This window comes from Rhinolophus sinicus, linkage group LG15, assembly GCF_036562045.2.
Source record: "Rhinolophus sinicus isolate RSC01 linkage group LG15, ASM3656204v1, whole genome shotgun sequence".
Classification (NCBI taxonomy): Eukaryota; Metazoa; Chordata; class Mammalia; order Chiroptera; family Rhinolophidae; genus Rhinolophus; species Rhinolophus sinicus.
The window spans coordinates 36,129,154-36,146,739 of record NC_133764.1 but is presented as its reverse complement, the minus strand read 5'-3'; the positions used below and the strand labels follow the sequence as shown (position 1 = coordinate 36,146,739).

Here is a 17,586-nt window from a genome sequence, read left to right as displayed (position 1 = left end):
TGGTCAAGAATGGAGAGAGGTGTGGAGGTAACTTATGAAGGAAATAGAATTGAAGGAGTCTTTTTCTATGCCAACAGACGAGTGGAAGAAAAGACAGGGACAAAAGACATAATCAATAGAACCTCCCCAGAGGAGCAAGGGCAAGCCACTGCACAGATGTCAGGATTGTTCTTAAAACTGGAGGGACCTCCTTAAATATTTTAACCAGATGGAAGGAGGAGATGATTGGATTGGAAGCTTGATATTGGGAAGTTCTTCTGGATTCTGTTTCCTCTTGGAGGTTGGGAGCCGAGCCATGATTAAGGAGTTTGTAGGATGACCATTTTTCCTCAGCTAGTCGAAGTATAGGATTACCAACAGGACGTTAGTAGTCACTGTACTGAGGCCAGAGCCCGGTGGGAAGCTGGTTGAGGCTAAAGCTTTAGAATTCAAAGGATGAGTTTGAAAGGAAGTGTGATGTTCTTCTAACCGTGGGGAAAGCTGCATTTGGGCCACCAAACAACAGTTTTTTTCCCAGAACCTCATGCTGGGGCTATGATTTAGGCTCCTCCTTCCTCGTCCAGTCAGTCTGCCTTTCCCTGGCGTGTATCTCACGTCTAGGCCTCAAGCCTCCTCGTCCCCACCGAGGACCAGCTGGAAGCCATTTTGATTAAGCTCCACCACAGAAGGAGGACAATACAGCCCCGCCCAGAGTAGGCGCGTCCCCGCGGAGGGCCGGGTGCGCGCCTCTTCCCGCCGGCCTGGCGGGCGCCTGGCCCAGACCGGGGCAGCGCGGGGCGGGGGATGGGGGTGGTTATGTAAGCGTTGCGCGCTCCCGCGAGGCGGCAACCAATAGGAAGCCCTGGTGGCTCGTGCTCGCGCACGTAGGGTGGGGGGAGGGAGCGCACGGCGTGCGCGCACCCTCTCCCTCCTCCACCGCTGCCGCCTCCTTCTTCTGCCGCTCCTGGTGCTGCTTGTGTGCTCCTTCGGTGCGGACCTGGTACCTCTTTTGTGAAGAGGCAGCTGAGGAGACTCCGGCGCTCGCCATGGCCGACGAAAAGCCCAAGGTGAGCTCGGGGCCAGCCTCCTCGCCTCGCCCTGCGGCCGGGGTCACGGCGTGGGCCGGGGTCTGGCCCGAGCCCGCCGCGGGTTACCCGCGCCTTCCCGGGCCCCCCACGGGGCCGGCCGCAGCTCAGGCCCGGGCGCTCCGCGCCATTTTCCTCCCTCCCCTCTTCCTCCCTCCCGCGCGGGAGGAGGCCCCGCCGCCCTCCCCCGCCCCCGGCCGCCTCGGAGTGCGCGCCGGGCGCGAGTTGGGCGGGCGGATCGCGGACGCCCGCAGGCCAGCCGGCCGCGAGCAGGGCTTCTTGGGCCCGGCCGGGCACTGGTGAGGAGGGGCGTTAGGGCGCGCGGTGTCCCCACCCTCCGCGGACCCCGCGCGAAGCTGCGGCGGGTGTTGCCGCCTCCGCGGTGGCGGGGAGTTCCCTCTGTCTTGGGCTTCCCCCTCAGGGCTGAGCGGCGCGGGCATCTGGGGACCCCTTCCCCGGCCGCACTGGCCGGGTGATGGGCGAATCAATGGACTGCCGAAGGCTTGGAAGCCGGATGCCGGTCTGGCGGTCGTGAGGGGCTGCGGCTTGGGGATTCCCGGGAGTATTTCCCACTTTAATGGCCTAGGGTCCCAGGGGCAGATGGGTAGGGGCTTTTTCTTGGGTGCCAAATAACCCGTAATCTGTGGAGACCATGTGGTTTCGAGAAGTTGGAAGCAAATATACGAGCAGAAAGACTTTGAAGGGCTTAACTTTTTAACGCGGCTTTGAGGCACCAGGAGGCTTTCCCGTGAGGACTAGAGCATACATTTCTGCCTGGCACACGGGACTTTCTTTTCGTTTCGTGACACCGTCCCCTTTCTGAGGTGATTTAGGAGCTACAGAATTCCTTCTACACTTGATTTTGGTGAATTCCAGGTTGGGTTGAAAACTACAAGGAGTACTGGGAATAAACTGCATTTGACCCATGACAACAAAGGGGGGGAGGAGGAATGAGAGCGTTTCAACAGAAATGAAGCTACTAGAGGTGAACGTGAATAGTGGTTCTGAGTTATTACCGCTGCTTCAGAGAGAAATCTAAGGATATTCCTCAATTAGGTTTTGTTAATGTTGCTTGAGATTTAAGTTATCAAACTGAGTTTGATAGCTTTTTAACAAGAAAATTGTAATGAGTTTTGAATTGCAAGCTCTAGATGTTTTCTTGCATTCTGTACTTAAAACACTTTGAAAAGAGAAAGGACGCTTGTTTTTAGGTGAAAGATATTTTGAAAGTGATATAAAATAATGCTATTTTAGAAAAATTTAGATTCAAGAGAGCATTGTAGTAAATTGAGGGGGACGCATCTTTAAATGTCGATTGTTGCCACTGATAGTATTGCATGTAGGCTTTTCTGTTTCTGTGACAGCTATTTATTGTTGCTCCAGGATTTCTCATCTTTCAGTTTGATTTCAGTGGCTGAAAAAGCTGTATGTTCTTTTATCGTACAGAGTGAGAAACCTGTTGATTTCTGAAGCAACTTGGGCTGCAGCTGCTTTAAAAGGTGTTTGTTTTTCACATTTTCCAAATTATACTTTTATTTTTCTTTCAACAGGAAGGAGTCAAGACTGAAAACAACGATCATATTAATTTGAAGGTGGCGGGGCAGGATGGTTCTGTGGTGCAATTTAAGATTAAGAGGCATACACCACTTAGTAAACTAATGAAAGCGTATTGTGAACGACAGGTGAGGAACTGACGTGCACTTTCACTGAATAAAACTTATTTAAATAAAACATCTTATTTTCTTCAGAATAGGAACGACTAGCACAATATTACAATAGACTGACTTTGGTAGAATGAGTATGCACTTGTATACTTGACATATCAGTTTTATTATACACTTGGTATGTTGATTCTTCATGAAAACCCTTAGGATGATTTGGTTAATATATATGGTTCTAGTCCTATGCCACAAATGCACAACATGTGGTTTGTTCTCAAGGGGATGTAGTTTTATAAGAAAGTAAGAATGAACTTGGAAAAATTTCTTGTCAGGCTTTTTTTCCAATCCATTTAAAATTTGTCTTGTGTCAAAACTATTTTGAGTATTTTAACCAATTTAAAAGTAAATGTGAGTTTAAGGACATTGCAATTTTCCTGAAGCGTGTGAAATTGTACTATTTTCTTTTTTACACTAATAGTAGAGGTCAAGAAATTTAACCTCCTGAGCCAAGCATAAACATTTCTATATTATAGGGACATTTACATTTTACTCAGACCATAGTAAATAGGCATCAAGAAGAGGAAGTAGAAATGAACAGGTGCTGGGAGGTAAACGCAAGCTTTAAGACAAAGAAGCTTCTTTTTGTGACTAGTCTGTAACAACACAAGACAACTTTAAAAAATACTGACAACTATAACAAAAACTCTGGTACCTAGATCAGTTAATCCAACAATAACCTGGCAAAAGTGTTTTTCTTATTCAATCCTGAATATATAATATGTAGAAGTTGAGAAAATCATTCTTTTAGACTAATCTACGTTGCAAATTGTCCTAAAAATAGGCTCAAAATAGAATTAAGGGTTAAACCTGTAGAGGTTGGGAAATTTGAGTTTGAGTTGAAACTTGGGCTTCTTCCATGAGATATAAGGGCATTTGAAAGAAACTGAAGATCTAAATTCCTTTTTAAGTTTGATGTTTTATTTTGTCCCTAATTTTTTATGATGTAATAAGAGAACACTGTGCTTACAATTCTTTATCTTCATTTTGTCATATTTCCTTAAAAAATAGGACCTTCAGTACACTCTTACTTGAAGAATTTTTGTGAAATCCCCCTAACAATTAGTAAATAGGCACTTACTAATTGTGCTAAAGATTATTTGCACTGGCATCTTTCATATTTGACTATTAGTTCCCCTTCCGGTTGCAGGGGAATTTTAAAAGCTAATCATTTTATAAAACTTTTATGTAGCAAAACCTGATACAAAATAGAAACTCATGCTTACATTTGGTAGTTTTCAACAAAATCTCCTGCATATCTTGCTTAATTTCTCTAATTGCTACTAAATTTTAGCTTTTAAATGGTCATTTTTCAACACTTATGAAAACTTTCAGATGTAGAGACAAGTTGAAAGAAGTTTACATTGAAGACCCATGTGCCCACCACCTAGATTTAACCATTAGCATTTTTACGATATATCTATTGATACCCTTTATCCATCCCGAATGGTCATATTTAAGACTTCCATATATCTTGTGGTGTCCCCAAAGGAACTTTTTATTTGATATTTACCAGCTGTCCTGTGCTGGACATTATACTAGGTGCCAGAAAAACAAACACATAGCACATCCTCTGTATTTCAGATTGTGTCTATGGGAGATTGTCCTATAATATCAAGTTAGTGGGTCAGTCAAGAATTTTTTAGTTTTCTTGCTATATTTAAGTAAATTTAGTGTATTACCCAATGTAAACAAAGTTTTTAGTTTTTCAGTTATTAGGCTTATATTTGACTAAACTTGTTGGGGCCACTCTTAATTTGCAGTAGAGGAAAAAGAAGCATTAGTAATCTGTAAAAAAAATTAATTCCACTGCATTATCTGCATTAGAACACAAATACGATTTGAAAATAAGATTCAGGAAGAATTTGGATAGATATTCCTATTTTCCTCTTATATTGGGAATAACCTGGATTTTTGAGTGAAATAAGATCCCTGTTTTAAGTTTCAAATGATTTCTCATTCTAAGGAAGAGGGAGTTGAAGTATCACCTAATCATGCCGATTCCCTGCTTTTTAAGTGTAGGTGCAGGATATCAAAAGTCTAAAATATGCAATCTCCTTAGCATAGCTCAAGTTTTTTGGGTAGTTGCGAATTCTTGACCAGGGATTTCCTATCAAGATAAGTGAATGCTCATACATATTTGCTTTCTAATGCGTTCATTTGGCATCATATTTCTAGAGGAATGACAGTGGATGTCTACTAAGCATCTCAAACTGAATATGCAAAGGAGGACTCTTGATTTTACTCCCCGAGATCTTTTTTCTCTAGTGTCCCCACTCAGTAAAATATAAGGCCTAGTCTTATATTAATTTTTGCTCCAAAAGATGCATTAGAGTTGATGGTCTGGCTAGGTCTTATTTTTGGGGAAACACGAAAGCACCATTCTACATGTAGTTGTGAGGTCAAAACCTTGGGTTCATGCTTGATGGTGCCTCCTAACTCGTATGTAAAGCCATCAGTAAATTCTGTTCTCTACCTAAACCTGTGTTGTCCAATACAGTAACCACAGACACATGTGACTATTTTCCACTTGAAATGTGGCAAGTCCGAACTGAGATGTGCTATAAAGCGTAAGATATATGGCAGATTTTGAAAAAGTATTAAAAGAAGTAAATTCTCAATTTTTAAAATGTCAATTACATTTTGAAATAATAGCATTTTGAATATGCTCAATTAAAACAATTTTAACGTATTTTTAACTTTTTAATGTGACAACTAGAAAATTTAAAATACATGTGTGGCTCACATATTTCTGTTGGATATTGCTGAGCCCTCAAATTTTTTTCCACTCGTAGTTATTACCTTGGAGACTTCTCTGATTAGTTCAGAGAGCTCTTGCTCCCATCACTCAATCCTCTCATTCTCACTCAGTTTGGATTTTTCATTGATCGGTGTGTATTTGTCTCATGACTATAGGGCCTTTTTGTTCACTCTAGAGCCTAGACCAGTATCTGGCATGTGGAATGTGTTCAGTAAATGCTTGTAAAATGATAGAGGACATTCAAACATCTCCAGAAGTTTGTTACTAAATAAGTTTTTCATTCACATGTGGAATTAGAGTTTACCTACTTGATGTAAGCCACATAGCCTTCAGCTAATTGATTGAGAGCACACTTTTCCATTCTAGTGTGGATTTGTTTTATCACATTATTTCATGGAGTGTCAGGTGGTTTCAGAGAGCAAAGATTCATTGTTTTAGTCCAATTCATTTTTGTGAAATGAGAAAACGGACCAAAGAGATAACCTCACACCACACTCTTCCAGTAACAACTCTAAAGCTTAGGGATGAGATGTATTCTGAAGAGGAGCCCAAATACTGGTTTAATATAACTTGTTTGAATTTACATGGTTTATGGAATCTTAAAGACAAGTTTTCTAAATTTTGGACTTTTTAATCTCTAGCAAAATAAAAGAGCTTTTAATTGATGAGGAAAAGCGTGAAAACAGGTGGCAATAAAGGAATACAGTTTGCTTATGTTATGGCCCTGCTTCCCCCACCCCATTTTGAATGGCCACACCATTGACCTTATGACCTTATCACTGGATGTAGTGAAGGAAGAACCTAGAATATAGAAGGAGCTTAGCGTTTTGCTGAAGCAAGTAGTCTTCAGTGGGGTGTTTGCAAATATATGGTACTTAGTAATTAATGCTTGGCGTTGAATTCTTGGTTGCTTTGTGTAATCACAGATTAAAATTGAAAGTCATGAGGAATGATTAAGGTTGTCGATGTCACCTACCTTGTGGATTGCTTGTATTCCTCAAGACAGGGCTGTTCGGAAAGTGGTATGTGTCAAAGGCTATAGAGTTTTAAAGGAAAGCAATGTGATTTTCATGTTATAGGTATTTTAAAAATAGATTCAGTGAATCCTTGTTAAAGGTTTACAGGTGTCATACAAGTGTTTATTGAGCACTTTGAATATTTTTAAGCTTAATTTTCTCTTAAATATCAATTGAAGCATGGAGTTTGTGTAATAGTAATTATAGTTTGTAATTTGAGCATGATACAGGATTGAGTTTTTGTAAGATGCTTCCTAGAAAGCTATTTGTCAAGTTAATATATTTACAACATACCTCCAAAAATACTTTATCTTCCTATCTTGTCTTCATTTGGCTGCAATTACCAACAGCTGTGCTCCTGTGCTCCTTTCCCCTTTTCCCCACTCCTGTGTCAGGAAGGTAATGCTTGATAAGTAAAACATTGGAATCCGCTTTGCAGAAGGGGCATGTTTAGTCTCATTTATCTCTTTTTGTTTTGTTTTGTTTTTTGTTAATTGGGGAATATTGAGGGAACTGTGTTTCTCCAGGGCCCATCAGCTCCAAGTCGTCGTTCTTTAATCTAGTTGTGGAGGACGCAGCTCACTGGCCCATGTGGGAATCAAACCAGCAACCCTGTTGTTCAGAGTTCGTGCTCTAACCAACTGAGCCATCCAGCCGCCCCTCATTTGTCTCCTTGAATGCACATAAAAATTTCTTGAAGCTATACTCTAGTAATATAATTTTAAAATTCTCTTTTTTGTAATAATCTCCCCAACTTAGTAGCTTTAGATTTATTTTTAAATTTAAAAAAAAATGAAGCATGTTAGATAGGTATTGCTTTTCATTCATTTTATTCCATCAGTACTTAGCGAGCACCTACTTTGTGAAAGGAATGTAACTAAGACAGTCTAGGTTCTTTTCCTTCCCGGAGCTGATTTTCTAGTGAGAGGTTGACAAATGCAGGTTTGGGTAAATAAGAAGGAAATTAAAAAGCAGGTGCTTCTTTTGAGCTATTCGAGGAATTTCATGGGTGTGGATTGTGGTCTTGTGGGTGCTTTTAGGACAGTTATTGCCTTCTGGTGGAAATAAAAGCTTGTTGAATGCCTGTTTGTGTGCCTAGCATTGTGCTGAATGGGGTGAAGGTTACTTGTGCATAGTGGTAGGAACTAGTTGGCAAGAAATGAAGGTAAGGTTGCTTAACATGCAATGAGGAATGTTGCTATGTGCATCTGTTAGTTTAAATTTTCTTTCAGTGTCTTACTCATTTAAATGCACTGATCTGGTCAGGCTTGGAGTATCTATGGTCTCAAAAGGAACACGGCTTTTTAAAAAAGACCTTATTAAAGGGGGAAAATTTTTTCCAAAGAAAAATAATAGTTTGAAGAAAGTAAAAGTCAACCCAAATCTTTATACCCACATAGAAATGTTAACATTTGATTATCATTTATTTAGGTCTCTCTTTTAATATATTCATGGCTAAATATGCATATAGTTTTATTTCTTTTTGTTTCTTTGTATTCTTACTGCTTTTAAACTGTCTTGTCCAGGGTTTGTCAATGAGGCAGATCAGATTCCGATTTGACGGGCAGCCAATCAATGAAACAGACACACCTGCACAGGTAAAAAATTTTTGTGCTAACTAGAAAACTGTTTTTTTGTAGTTTTCTCAACAGCTTTGTTTATTAATTTGTGAACTTTTAGACGGACTATAGTTTTTTATCGGAGTTCAAAGCTGTGTAAAATACGACCAAAGGAGAACAGAAAGAAAAAAATAGGAATAGATTGAGGAAATGCCAATGGTTTTAAAATATGTGGTTTATCACTTAGTAAAGCTAATAGGTCACTTAGTTACTTTAATCCATGCTAGCATTATTTGGAGAAAATAATTAAAACTTCTGTTTCTTCAGAATGTTTTCTTTTTGTTTTTGTTGCTGCAGCTCTTGATGTACCTGTTGGCTGTTGATCCTGACCATTTTAGCTCTCATGCTGAATTATTTTCCCTATCCTTGTGAACTACAGGGAACTAAAGGCTCTAACTGCAAGTCTCTTGATAGCTTAGTTTGAGAGGGAGGACTCTTGATAATACTTGGCTTTCCAGATCCTTACTGTAAAAATACAAAAGGTGATGCTGTCTGATCCTTAATTTCTTTACAGATCACTTCAGTTCTGTCACTTTGTAAGAGATCTGCTGGGCTGTCTTCTATGGCAGAAGCTCTGTCTGTTTCTTTTTTACCTTTTCAAGTTACATTTAAGACTTCCAGTTTTGGAAAAAAGTATTTTGATAGCAGAAATTTAAATTGGAGCCTGTATATTTTTAAATTTGTTTTATCACCTCATAAAAACTAGAAAGTGATAAATGTGGTCTAGAGTGCAGCAGCACATCAAGATTGTGGTTTTGTTGATAATCTTCAAAAATTTGAAATATCTATGATTTATACTTGAGGGAAGACTATTTTGAAGTATCCCTTGGTAAGACTCTTAAGAAGCAATTGTAGTCCATAGCCACAAGGAGGAGCTGAATTTTCTTTATGAAAGAAAAAGTTCTTTTATCCTTTGGAGACATTTAGAGTTCACTATAAAATTTACCGTTCCAGTAGTTTTATTTAAATAGGTTGAAAACCAGTTTTGGTAGTTTAAAAAGATTCCATTATGCTAAACTCTGATTAGAATGTATTTTCTGTCTTTTGAAGCCCTCATCCACAACCAGAAAATAGTTCTGAGGCTTGTCTACCACACCAGCTACAAATATTAAACTGTGAGGTGGATGTGTTCAGAACTGTATCAAATCTTCAAATAAGTTTGGAATTGAACTTGTTTTAGATTTAGAATTGAATTCATTTTAGAATGAAATAGATTCGTTTTAGAATTGTCCTTCCAATATTTATTAAATAGTAGAATTTTTATAAATTAGAACATCTTAGCAGCCAATTTTAATAGCAGTATAATTATTATGTGCCCATTATTCTGTTTAATACTTTCTTCAACTCATTTAAGTCTCCTAACTGACTACTATTCCGTTTTACAAACTGGAATTGAGACTTATTAATATTTTAATACCTTAGCCCTGTTTTGAGTATATTTGAACTTCATTAGAAACATTTCCCTTTCTTGTCTTTAGGTGCCCACGATTTTATCTTCAAAATTACCAGTTTTTAGAAAGAAATTTTCAAGGGTGATTATCAATGTAAAAAACTGTTAACAAAGCTTATTTACTTTACAGTGTTGCTATATGTACCAAAACCTTCCTACTATCAACATAGATATTTTATGTATAATGTGTGGGTATTGAACCTTGCAAACTTAATTTGTGAATAGTATTTTAAAATTTAAATTAGCTTTTTAACAAGTTTCTTCTTGCTCCATTCCCTTTGCTTATTGCATAGAGGTAACCACTGTGTTTTGTGCTTAGGCAAGAATGTATTCATGTTATAGACACACAAAAACACAAATGCTGCCTAGTTTTTAAATTTTGTTTTTTAGCCTAATACTAGTATCCTAGGGATATTTCCACTTCTGTACATGTAAATCTGCTTATTCTTTAATCACCGCTACATGGTATTTCATGTATGAGTATACCATATTTCTTTGGGTTTCTATTGATATTTAGGTTATTTCCAGTCTTTTGCTTGTCTAAATAATACTGCAATGAGATCCTTTGTATATATTACTCTTATTTTCAGTAATTAAAGGAGATGATTTGTATATATTACTCTTATTTTCAATAATTAAAGGAGATGATTTAACTGAGACATATTCGCTTTTTAACTTAAAAGCTAAGTTTTCTATAATCTTCATAAAAAAAAAGACCAAGTGAAAATTATTTAAACCTAAGTCTGATGCTACATAAAGCTATAGGATGTCTAAAATAATGAATACAAAAACTGGGTGAAACTTATGCAGCTTTCCAGGGTATTTCAGTCTGATAGTTATCAATTTGAAGAGCTGAATAATCAGTGGCTTTCAATTTGTTTTTTCTCTTTTTTGCTAGTTGGAAATGGAGGATGAAGATACAATTGATGTGTTTCAGCAGCAGACAGGAGGTGTCTACTAAAAAGGGAACTTGCTACTTTACTCCAGAACTCTGTTCCTCCTGACCAAGACAGTCTCAATTAGAAAACCACAGTTTGGTTCCACCACATCCTGACTACTACAGTATAGTTTTCTCTATTCTTTCATTTTCCCCTTCCCCATTCCTTTATTGTACATAAAGTAACGGATGTATGTGCACAGCATTTGCTTTTTTTTTTTTCTTTTTTTTTTTTTTTAACTAAATGGCCAATGGTATGTTTTTATCGACATCAAATGGAGATGGGATGGGGAAAAATACTGGCTCTGTGAAAATACCCCCTTTCTCCATTAGTGGCATGCTCATTCAGCTCTTATCTTTATATTCCAGTAAGTTATTTTGCTCTCATTGTTTAACAAAAAGAGAACAACATAAAAATCCTTGCATACCTTGTTCGATTGGAGAATTTTAATGTTTTTCATTTATCATTGTAAAACCAAGGACAATTTTATAACTTTTTTGTACGTAGCTGTTACATGTAGGGCAATCTGTCTTTAAGTAGGGATAAATTACTCTAAAAGAAATGAATCCTAGATAGTTTTCCCTTTAAGTCAAGCGTCTTGTTGTTTAAATAAACTTCTTGTTTAAAATGAGCTGTTTTCTTTATTCTGAGGAATGTTAAACAGAAAGTTGAAGTTTAGGAAAAAACATGACACCAATAAGAGTAACAAAGTTATATAAATGACTAGCTACAGATGTTTCAGCCTCCTCTTTGTTGAAAAACCTTAGGCAGTTCCAAATATGCAGCTTTACTAGAAAAAAAACTGAGTCATAATGTATGGATTTACTCCCAAGCATTCTTTTCTATAACCACTACCTGAGGCAAAGTGGGTAGTACATGCAACTAGGAAAAAGTTCTGATTTTGCTAACTCTGCTGATAAATAGCTTAATTCTAGCTTTCACTTTGATGAGTAAATACTCCCTAATATAAAATAAGAGCTTTTGCTCCTAATGTGAGGATATTGAGGGACAGGACAGAAAATGTTTATCTACATATATCCTTTCTTATAGCCTTAAATATGCAGGGCACTACAGGTTTTTGTTTTGTTTATTGGGGAACAGTGTGTTTCTCCAGGGCCCATTAGCTCCAAGTTGTTGTCCTTCAATGTAGTTGTAGAGGGTGCAGCTCAGCTCTAAGTCCAGTCACTGTTTTCAATCTTAGTCACAGTGGGCGCAGCCCACCATCCCATGCAGCTATGAACCGGCAACCTTTTTGCTAAGAGCTTGCTGCTCTAACCGACTGAACTATCTCTAATTAACTGAGCCATCCAGCCTGCCACACAGGGCACTACAGTTTTTAAATTCAGATATATTGGGGAAAACCACATCTAGCTATAGAACCAATAAACAATATTAGAGCTGGAAAGATACATAAAGATTATCTAATTCTAACTCCTGTATTAGAGATGAGGAAATAGATTCAGAGGGTTGTCACACAGCTAGATATAAAACGGGTTAGAGATCAGGTGTCCTGATGCCTGTTAATTCCAATTAAATTCCAGTGGCGTTCTTCAATATTGGTTCTCAAGAAACTGAATTCCCACCCCTACTACACACCAGTGTGGCCTTTTTGGATTAAGTCCCCATGTGCTAACATGCTTATCCACTTAAAGAACTACCTCTGTTGCAATATGATCTTTTTTACATTCCCCACTTCAATAGTGAATGAACTTCCCAAAAGACAGTTGGTGTACTGTAGATTTTTGTCTGTTACATATGAGTTAATCTTGAATCAACTGAACATTTATTTTGCTACCAACCTATTTTTACAATTTATACTGTGAAACTGGGAAGACTGCCCCCCTCCCCCTCTCCCCAAGAATTCTTAGAAGAGATCAGGTAAGTACATTTCTCTTGACTTGTTCCTGTAGGTATACTATTAAATAGTGGAATTTTGTGGAGTCCTAAAACCTAAAGTTAGGATTGAAATTCAAGCCAGATAATTTTATTATGGAAGGGATCTTGAATTGAGTTCTTCAAAGGAATGTACTGTTATATTTGAACTTTTGCCATGTTAGTTTTGCCATAAACTTTAAATTTTTTCATAGTAGAAAAACTTTTGGTACCAATATTTAAAAAGCCAGAGGGAAATGCGTGGAAAGGACACTGTTTAATGTAAAACATAGCTTGTTGATACTTGGTTCAGTGTATAACTACTTAAGACTAACCTTATTTTTATTCTTAAATGAACTTTTATTGATTGTTACTCTTGCCCTATTTCACGTAAGTTGCTACCAAGACAAATATTTTCTGGAAAAATCGAATGGAGCACTTCTTAAAAATCACTTTGAAAATATGTGAATTGTTAAAAATACAGAAAGTAATTTTTGCATTTTAATTTTTTTAACTTGGGAGGGACATTCAAATGATGGGAGTTATACTGCCATTTTGTGTAACTGTTCCAACAATTTAAACTCTGACAGCATTCACATTTAATACCCATGTGTTTATATCGTAAAAGTAGCAAATAGTATCCAAGTGAACACAGTTTTGTTTTTTTAAAACTTTTTTTTATTTTAAGTGTGTTTTTCCAGGACCCATCAGCTCCAAGTCAAGTAGTTGTTTCAATCTAGTTGTGGAGGGTGCACCTCACACTGGCCCATGTGGGGATCGATCAGGCAGCCCTGCTGTTACAGGCATCCCTGCTGTTACAAGCATCGCTCTGTAACCAATTGAGTTAACCAGCTGCCCCAACAAGGAGCTGTACAGGGAGATGAGAGAATTTCTTATTCCCAAGCATCCCTCATACTCATACAAGCTGCTTGAGGCCAAAACAAAAGGTATCACCAACTTGTCAGAAATAAGAGTGTCAAATTATTTGGCTCGTTTTTTTTGTTGTTCACGTTTTCATGGGAATTTGATGATCAGATTACATTCTACCTAATGGGAGGTTGAATAAAAGATGGGAAGGAGTAAACAGTTTGAGGAGAAATGGGAGACTTGAGTCAAAGTGTGTAAATTATGTCGGGGATTGTGATACCAGTAGGTCAGTGGACAGTGAAAGCCCAGGGTTTGAGAGAGATCGATTGGAAAGTTTTTCCAAGGTCTTTGTGGGGGCAGGGGGCCAATGAAGTGTATTGGAGAGAGTGAGCTGTGCTGCTGAGGGTTACTTATGAGTTAGGATGCTGCTGCTTTTAAATATGAGTAAGTGATATTTGGATCGTGGTTTTTGTATTAAATCCCCTGGTGAGCTTTTAAGAAATACCAGTATCTCCATCCTATCCCCATAAATGTATTTTCAAGGCAATATGGAATTGAGAAACAATTCTGGGAGGCATCCTTACGACCCTTAAGAGTTAAGCACCTTATGGGAAGATTAAATGAGATACTATGTCTTAGCTGCCTAACACAATGTCTCCCACATACTGAACTCTTGAAATATTTTAGTGTATGTGCTGCTGAAGCGAGCACGAACTCTTGTAATAAAAGTTACTATATTCAGTGTAAAGTGTAAGGGCTCTGCCACAGGATGCTGAGGCTTCATCTGAATACCTTAATCTCTAACAATTGTTCTGCACTTAATGTAAATGAGAAACCAGAGACCAGGCCAAGAACTTTCTATTCATTTTAAAAACTGAATACAATCTTTGTCTCATTAGGCTTTTTTAATAAATGCTTAATACTAAATTGTGTCCTAATGAGTCTTTAACGGAAAACATTCCTCAGGATTTTAATGATTCTCCAATACTTTAAGAACCAAAGGACCCATCCACAAATGCTTCAGCATTCTAATTATCTAGGTGATGATTTGAGGGTTACTTCTGGATGTATAGTAAGAAATATGTTTCATAATGAGACTTTGGTCTGTATAGTGGTGAGCTAATTAAAAGAGTTCCTCAGAGTGGAACAAAATTAGAATAGAGTATTATAAACAGGTTAGGAATCTTATTTGCAATCTGGAGTGTTATTCCCCTGCAAGCAATGACATGGTACTCAGTTTAGAATTTCCTACAATCTTAGGGTCTTTGTGAAACAGTTTAAAAGTTTAAGAATTGACATTTAATATGTTTGCAATTCACATTTTTAAGACATGTGATTAATAACTTTACCACAAGTTACAGAATTAGGAATATTAAGGGAAGAGTTTCCCTACACATTTTCCTGGGCATACCCTTTTAAATTATTTGATGTTTACTGAACATCAGATGTTTAACAATTATTTTTGCAAAGGAGGCAAAATTTATCTCTGGGAGAGCCGGACAGATGGGTTAGGGGAGTTCTTGCTTGTTTATTAAATAGAGGAATGGAATGGAATTGGGGAAAGATGACAAACTTAAACTGCATAATCTTATTTTATTCAGCTCTTACTCTGAGGAGGAGGAAATAATAGGGAGATATGAATTATACTTCCCCTCTCTATGCTTCAGAGTGATTAAAAATTCGGACGTGAGAAGGGCAAGTCACACCTTAGTAGAATGTATGTACCATTTTGTTTAACTTTGAATGAAGGAAGGTAAGAACATGACAAAGCCATTTTCAATCCTTGAGACCTCTGGGTTCATTTGTTCAATGGCAAATGAGTTCTAAGAGGAAATAAACTCTTCGGGCTGTGTCAGTGGCATTGATGGGCTTTTTTTTTTTTTTCGGTGAGGCTACTGCTAAAAAAAGAATGGACAGACGGATACTAAATTTGTCTTTAGGATTGATGAATGCAGAATTTATCTGTAAATTACGTGTGGTTAAGTAATACATACGTGATACAGTAATGGGGTACCCTGCAATATTGAGGTTGAGAAGTAAAGCTTGTTAGAAATACTGGTCAGTGGGCCATTCATTAATTCAGTCATTAAACCAAGTTCAAAAACACTTGACTAGCATTTTTTTTTAAATAATGAAATGGAATAGAAAATATTAAGAGTATGTATTAAATTATGGTTGAACATAAACAATTGCTAGTCTTATAGGTCAAAAATAGCCAAATACCTGCAGTTTCATGTAGTTCAATTTAATATGTGTGTATTTGATCACAGTGAAAGACATTGATCTAAGAGATTGGTTCAAACCCAGTTGCAGAATCTAGAAAGAGTAAATTCCCATTGTGAGGCCATGTCGATTGCCCATTTCCTCCGGCATTCTGGAAGAAACTTTTGGGAGATTCAGAACACTTTACCCAGTCTTGAGAAAGCTGGTAATATCGAAGGCAAAAACATACTTGAGACCTAAGAGACGCCGTGTTAGTGAATATTTTTGTTTCGTTAAAGTGGTGAGGCACAACTTCCAGATTCTATTTCAAGTAGGTTGTACATAGCATTCTTGAATAAAACTTTCCACATATCTAGCAACAAACTTTAAAACCAATGGGATTTCTGTCCATATTAAAGGAAATTTATTAGGGCTTTAAACACTTTTTGACATCTTTTAAATAGATTTCTTGCCACCTTCTTCAGAATAATAGATTGTGTTCTCAGGAAATTCTGAGAATATCAGGTGTACAAAAACCTATTGGGTAAGCTGATTACTAGGCTTTCTGCATTGGATGACTAGTACTTTGAATACAGTAAGGAAGTGGCAGCTCGGGACTAAGGAAATTGAAGAGCACTTAACTGCTTAAAGACATGAAAACTTATGGAGGGTGTGAGCAATTGCTCATTCTCATCCCCTTCACTATATTTAAAAAACAAATGAAAATGGACATGCATATAGGGCAGTGGTTTTAAAATTGCATCTTATGAAACCTTGGGGGTCGTACAAAAAGGTGGACAGAATGGAAAGAAAGGTCGATAAAGAATGGGGAGGCAGAGAGGGCCAGGATTTGAGACCTGCCCAGTTTCAATCACAGCTGCTTTGTTAATCTATTTTATTCTATATTTGGATTCTGCTTTATAAAGATTTGAAAAACATGACATTCTTCGTCATAAGATTCCATGTCTTGTATTTTAGATTTACCTGAGAATTTAAAACAAATTTTGTATTTAGATATAGAACCCTAGATAAGTATTTTAAAACTCATGATGGGCCTCAGTGATTTTAAAAACAGATGTTCACATGGCCCCATCCTTTTGTATCTTTTGATCCTGATCTGTGTTGATCTTCTGGACAAAATGCAATTTTATTAATGTCCCATTTTCAACTGAGTTGGTCATCTGGAGCAAAGGTTATTGTAGCACAGCTACATATATCTACTTTACCCCAAATCTCCATCTTACAGTAGCAAGTGGAGTACTGATTTAATCAAAACCACTGTACACGAGCAAGTAAATAGGAAGGCTATTTATTCTGGAATTTTCTGGCAATTTTACTTGAAAATACAATGTACCAAATAGGCCTGCCTAAAATGGCCTTATTCTGATGTCTGTTTTACATAAATTTACTCTTTGTAAATTAGATTTGATTAAAAGTGTTCTCCTGGGACTGATTCCTTACCTTTGAAGGAAAGGTTCTCATCCAAGCTATATGTGAGAATTACCTGTTTAACTTCTCAAAAATATCCATGACTGAACCCTACCCCCAGAAATTGCAAATTCAGTAGTTATCACATGGGGCCTGCCATTCGTTGGTATGCCTTAAAAGCTCATAGTTTATTCTAATGCGCAGCCAACGTGGGGTGCCTCTAATAGAAAGCTTTTATTTGCCAAATACAGCATTCTTACAATTATCTCCTAACCCTCACAAAACTCAGAATAGGTGCTGTTAACCCCATTTTACAGATGAGGAAACTGGGCTCAAGGACATAAGTAACCTAGAAGTGTCTTACAGAACCAGAACCTAGGCTTTGATTTCCAGTCCAGTGCTGTATTGCCACAGAACCTGTCTTCTATTAGACTACAGGGGATGGAGGAAGTAAGGCAAGTCAAGTACAAATTCCTAAATTCAGGCCAAAAGGGACCAAAGAGTCAAGCCCAAACCCTTCATTTCACATACAAAAAACAATTTCAGATTGTTAAAAAGTTATTCTTTTACAAGTTTGAAAATAAAAATGGGTCACTTTGATGACTTCTTACACGGGGCTACGCGGTTTACATCCATTACCTCATTCAGTTC

At 37.8% G+C, this 17,586-nt stretch overlaps 1 protein-coding gene and 1 long non-coding RNA gene across 2 annotated transcripts; both read left to right on the top strand.

Moving 5' to 3' along the window:
* The first annotated feature begins 870 nt into the window (after positions 1-870).
* On the top strand, positions 871-10,805 carry SUMO2 (small ubiquitin like modifier 2). The gene is made up of 4 exons (XM_074319610.1): positions 871-1,046; positions 2,615-2,746; positions 8,086-8,157; positions 10,527-10,805. The coding sequence occupies exons 1-4, from the start codon at positions 1,026-1,028 to the stop codon at positions 10,587-10,589; spliced, it is 288 nt and encodes a 95-aa protein (XP_074175711.1). The 5' UTR covers positions 871-1,025; the 3' UTR covers positions 10,590-10,805.
* Positions 8,164-10,287, top strand: LOC141568831 (uncharacterized). The gene is made up of 2 exons (XR_012492047.1): positions 8,164-8,660; positions 9,657-10,287. It is a non-coding gene; the product is annotated as an uncharacterized LOC141568831 (long non-coding RNA).
* Positions 10,806-17,586: the final 6,781 nt, after the last annotated feature.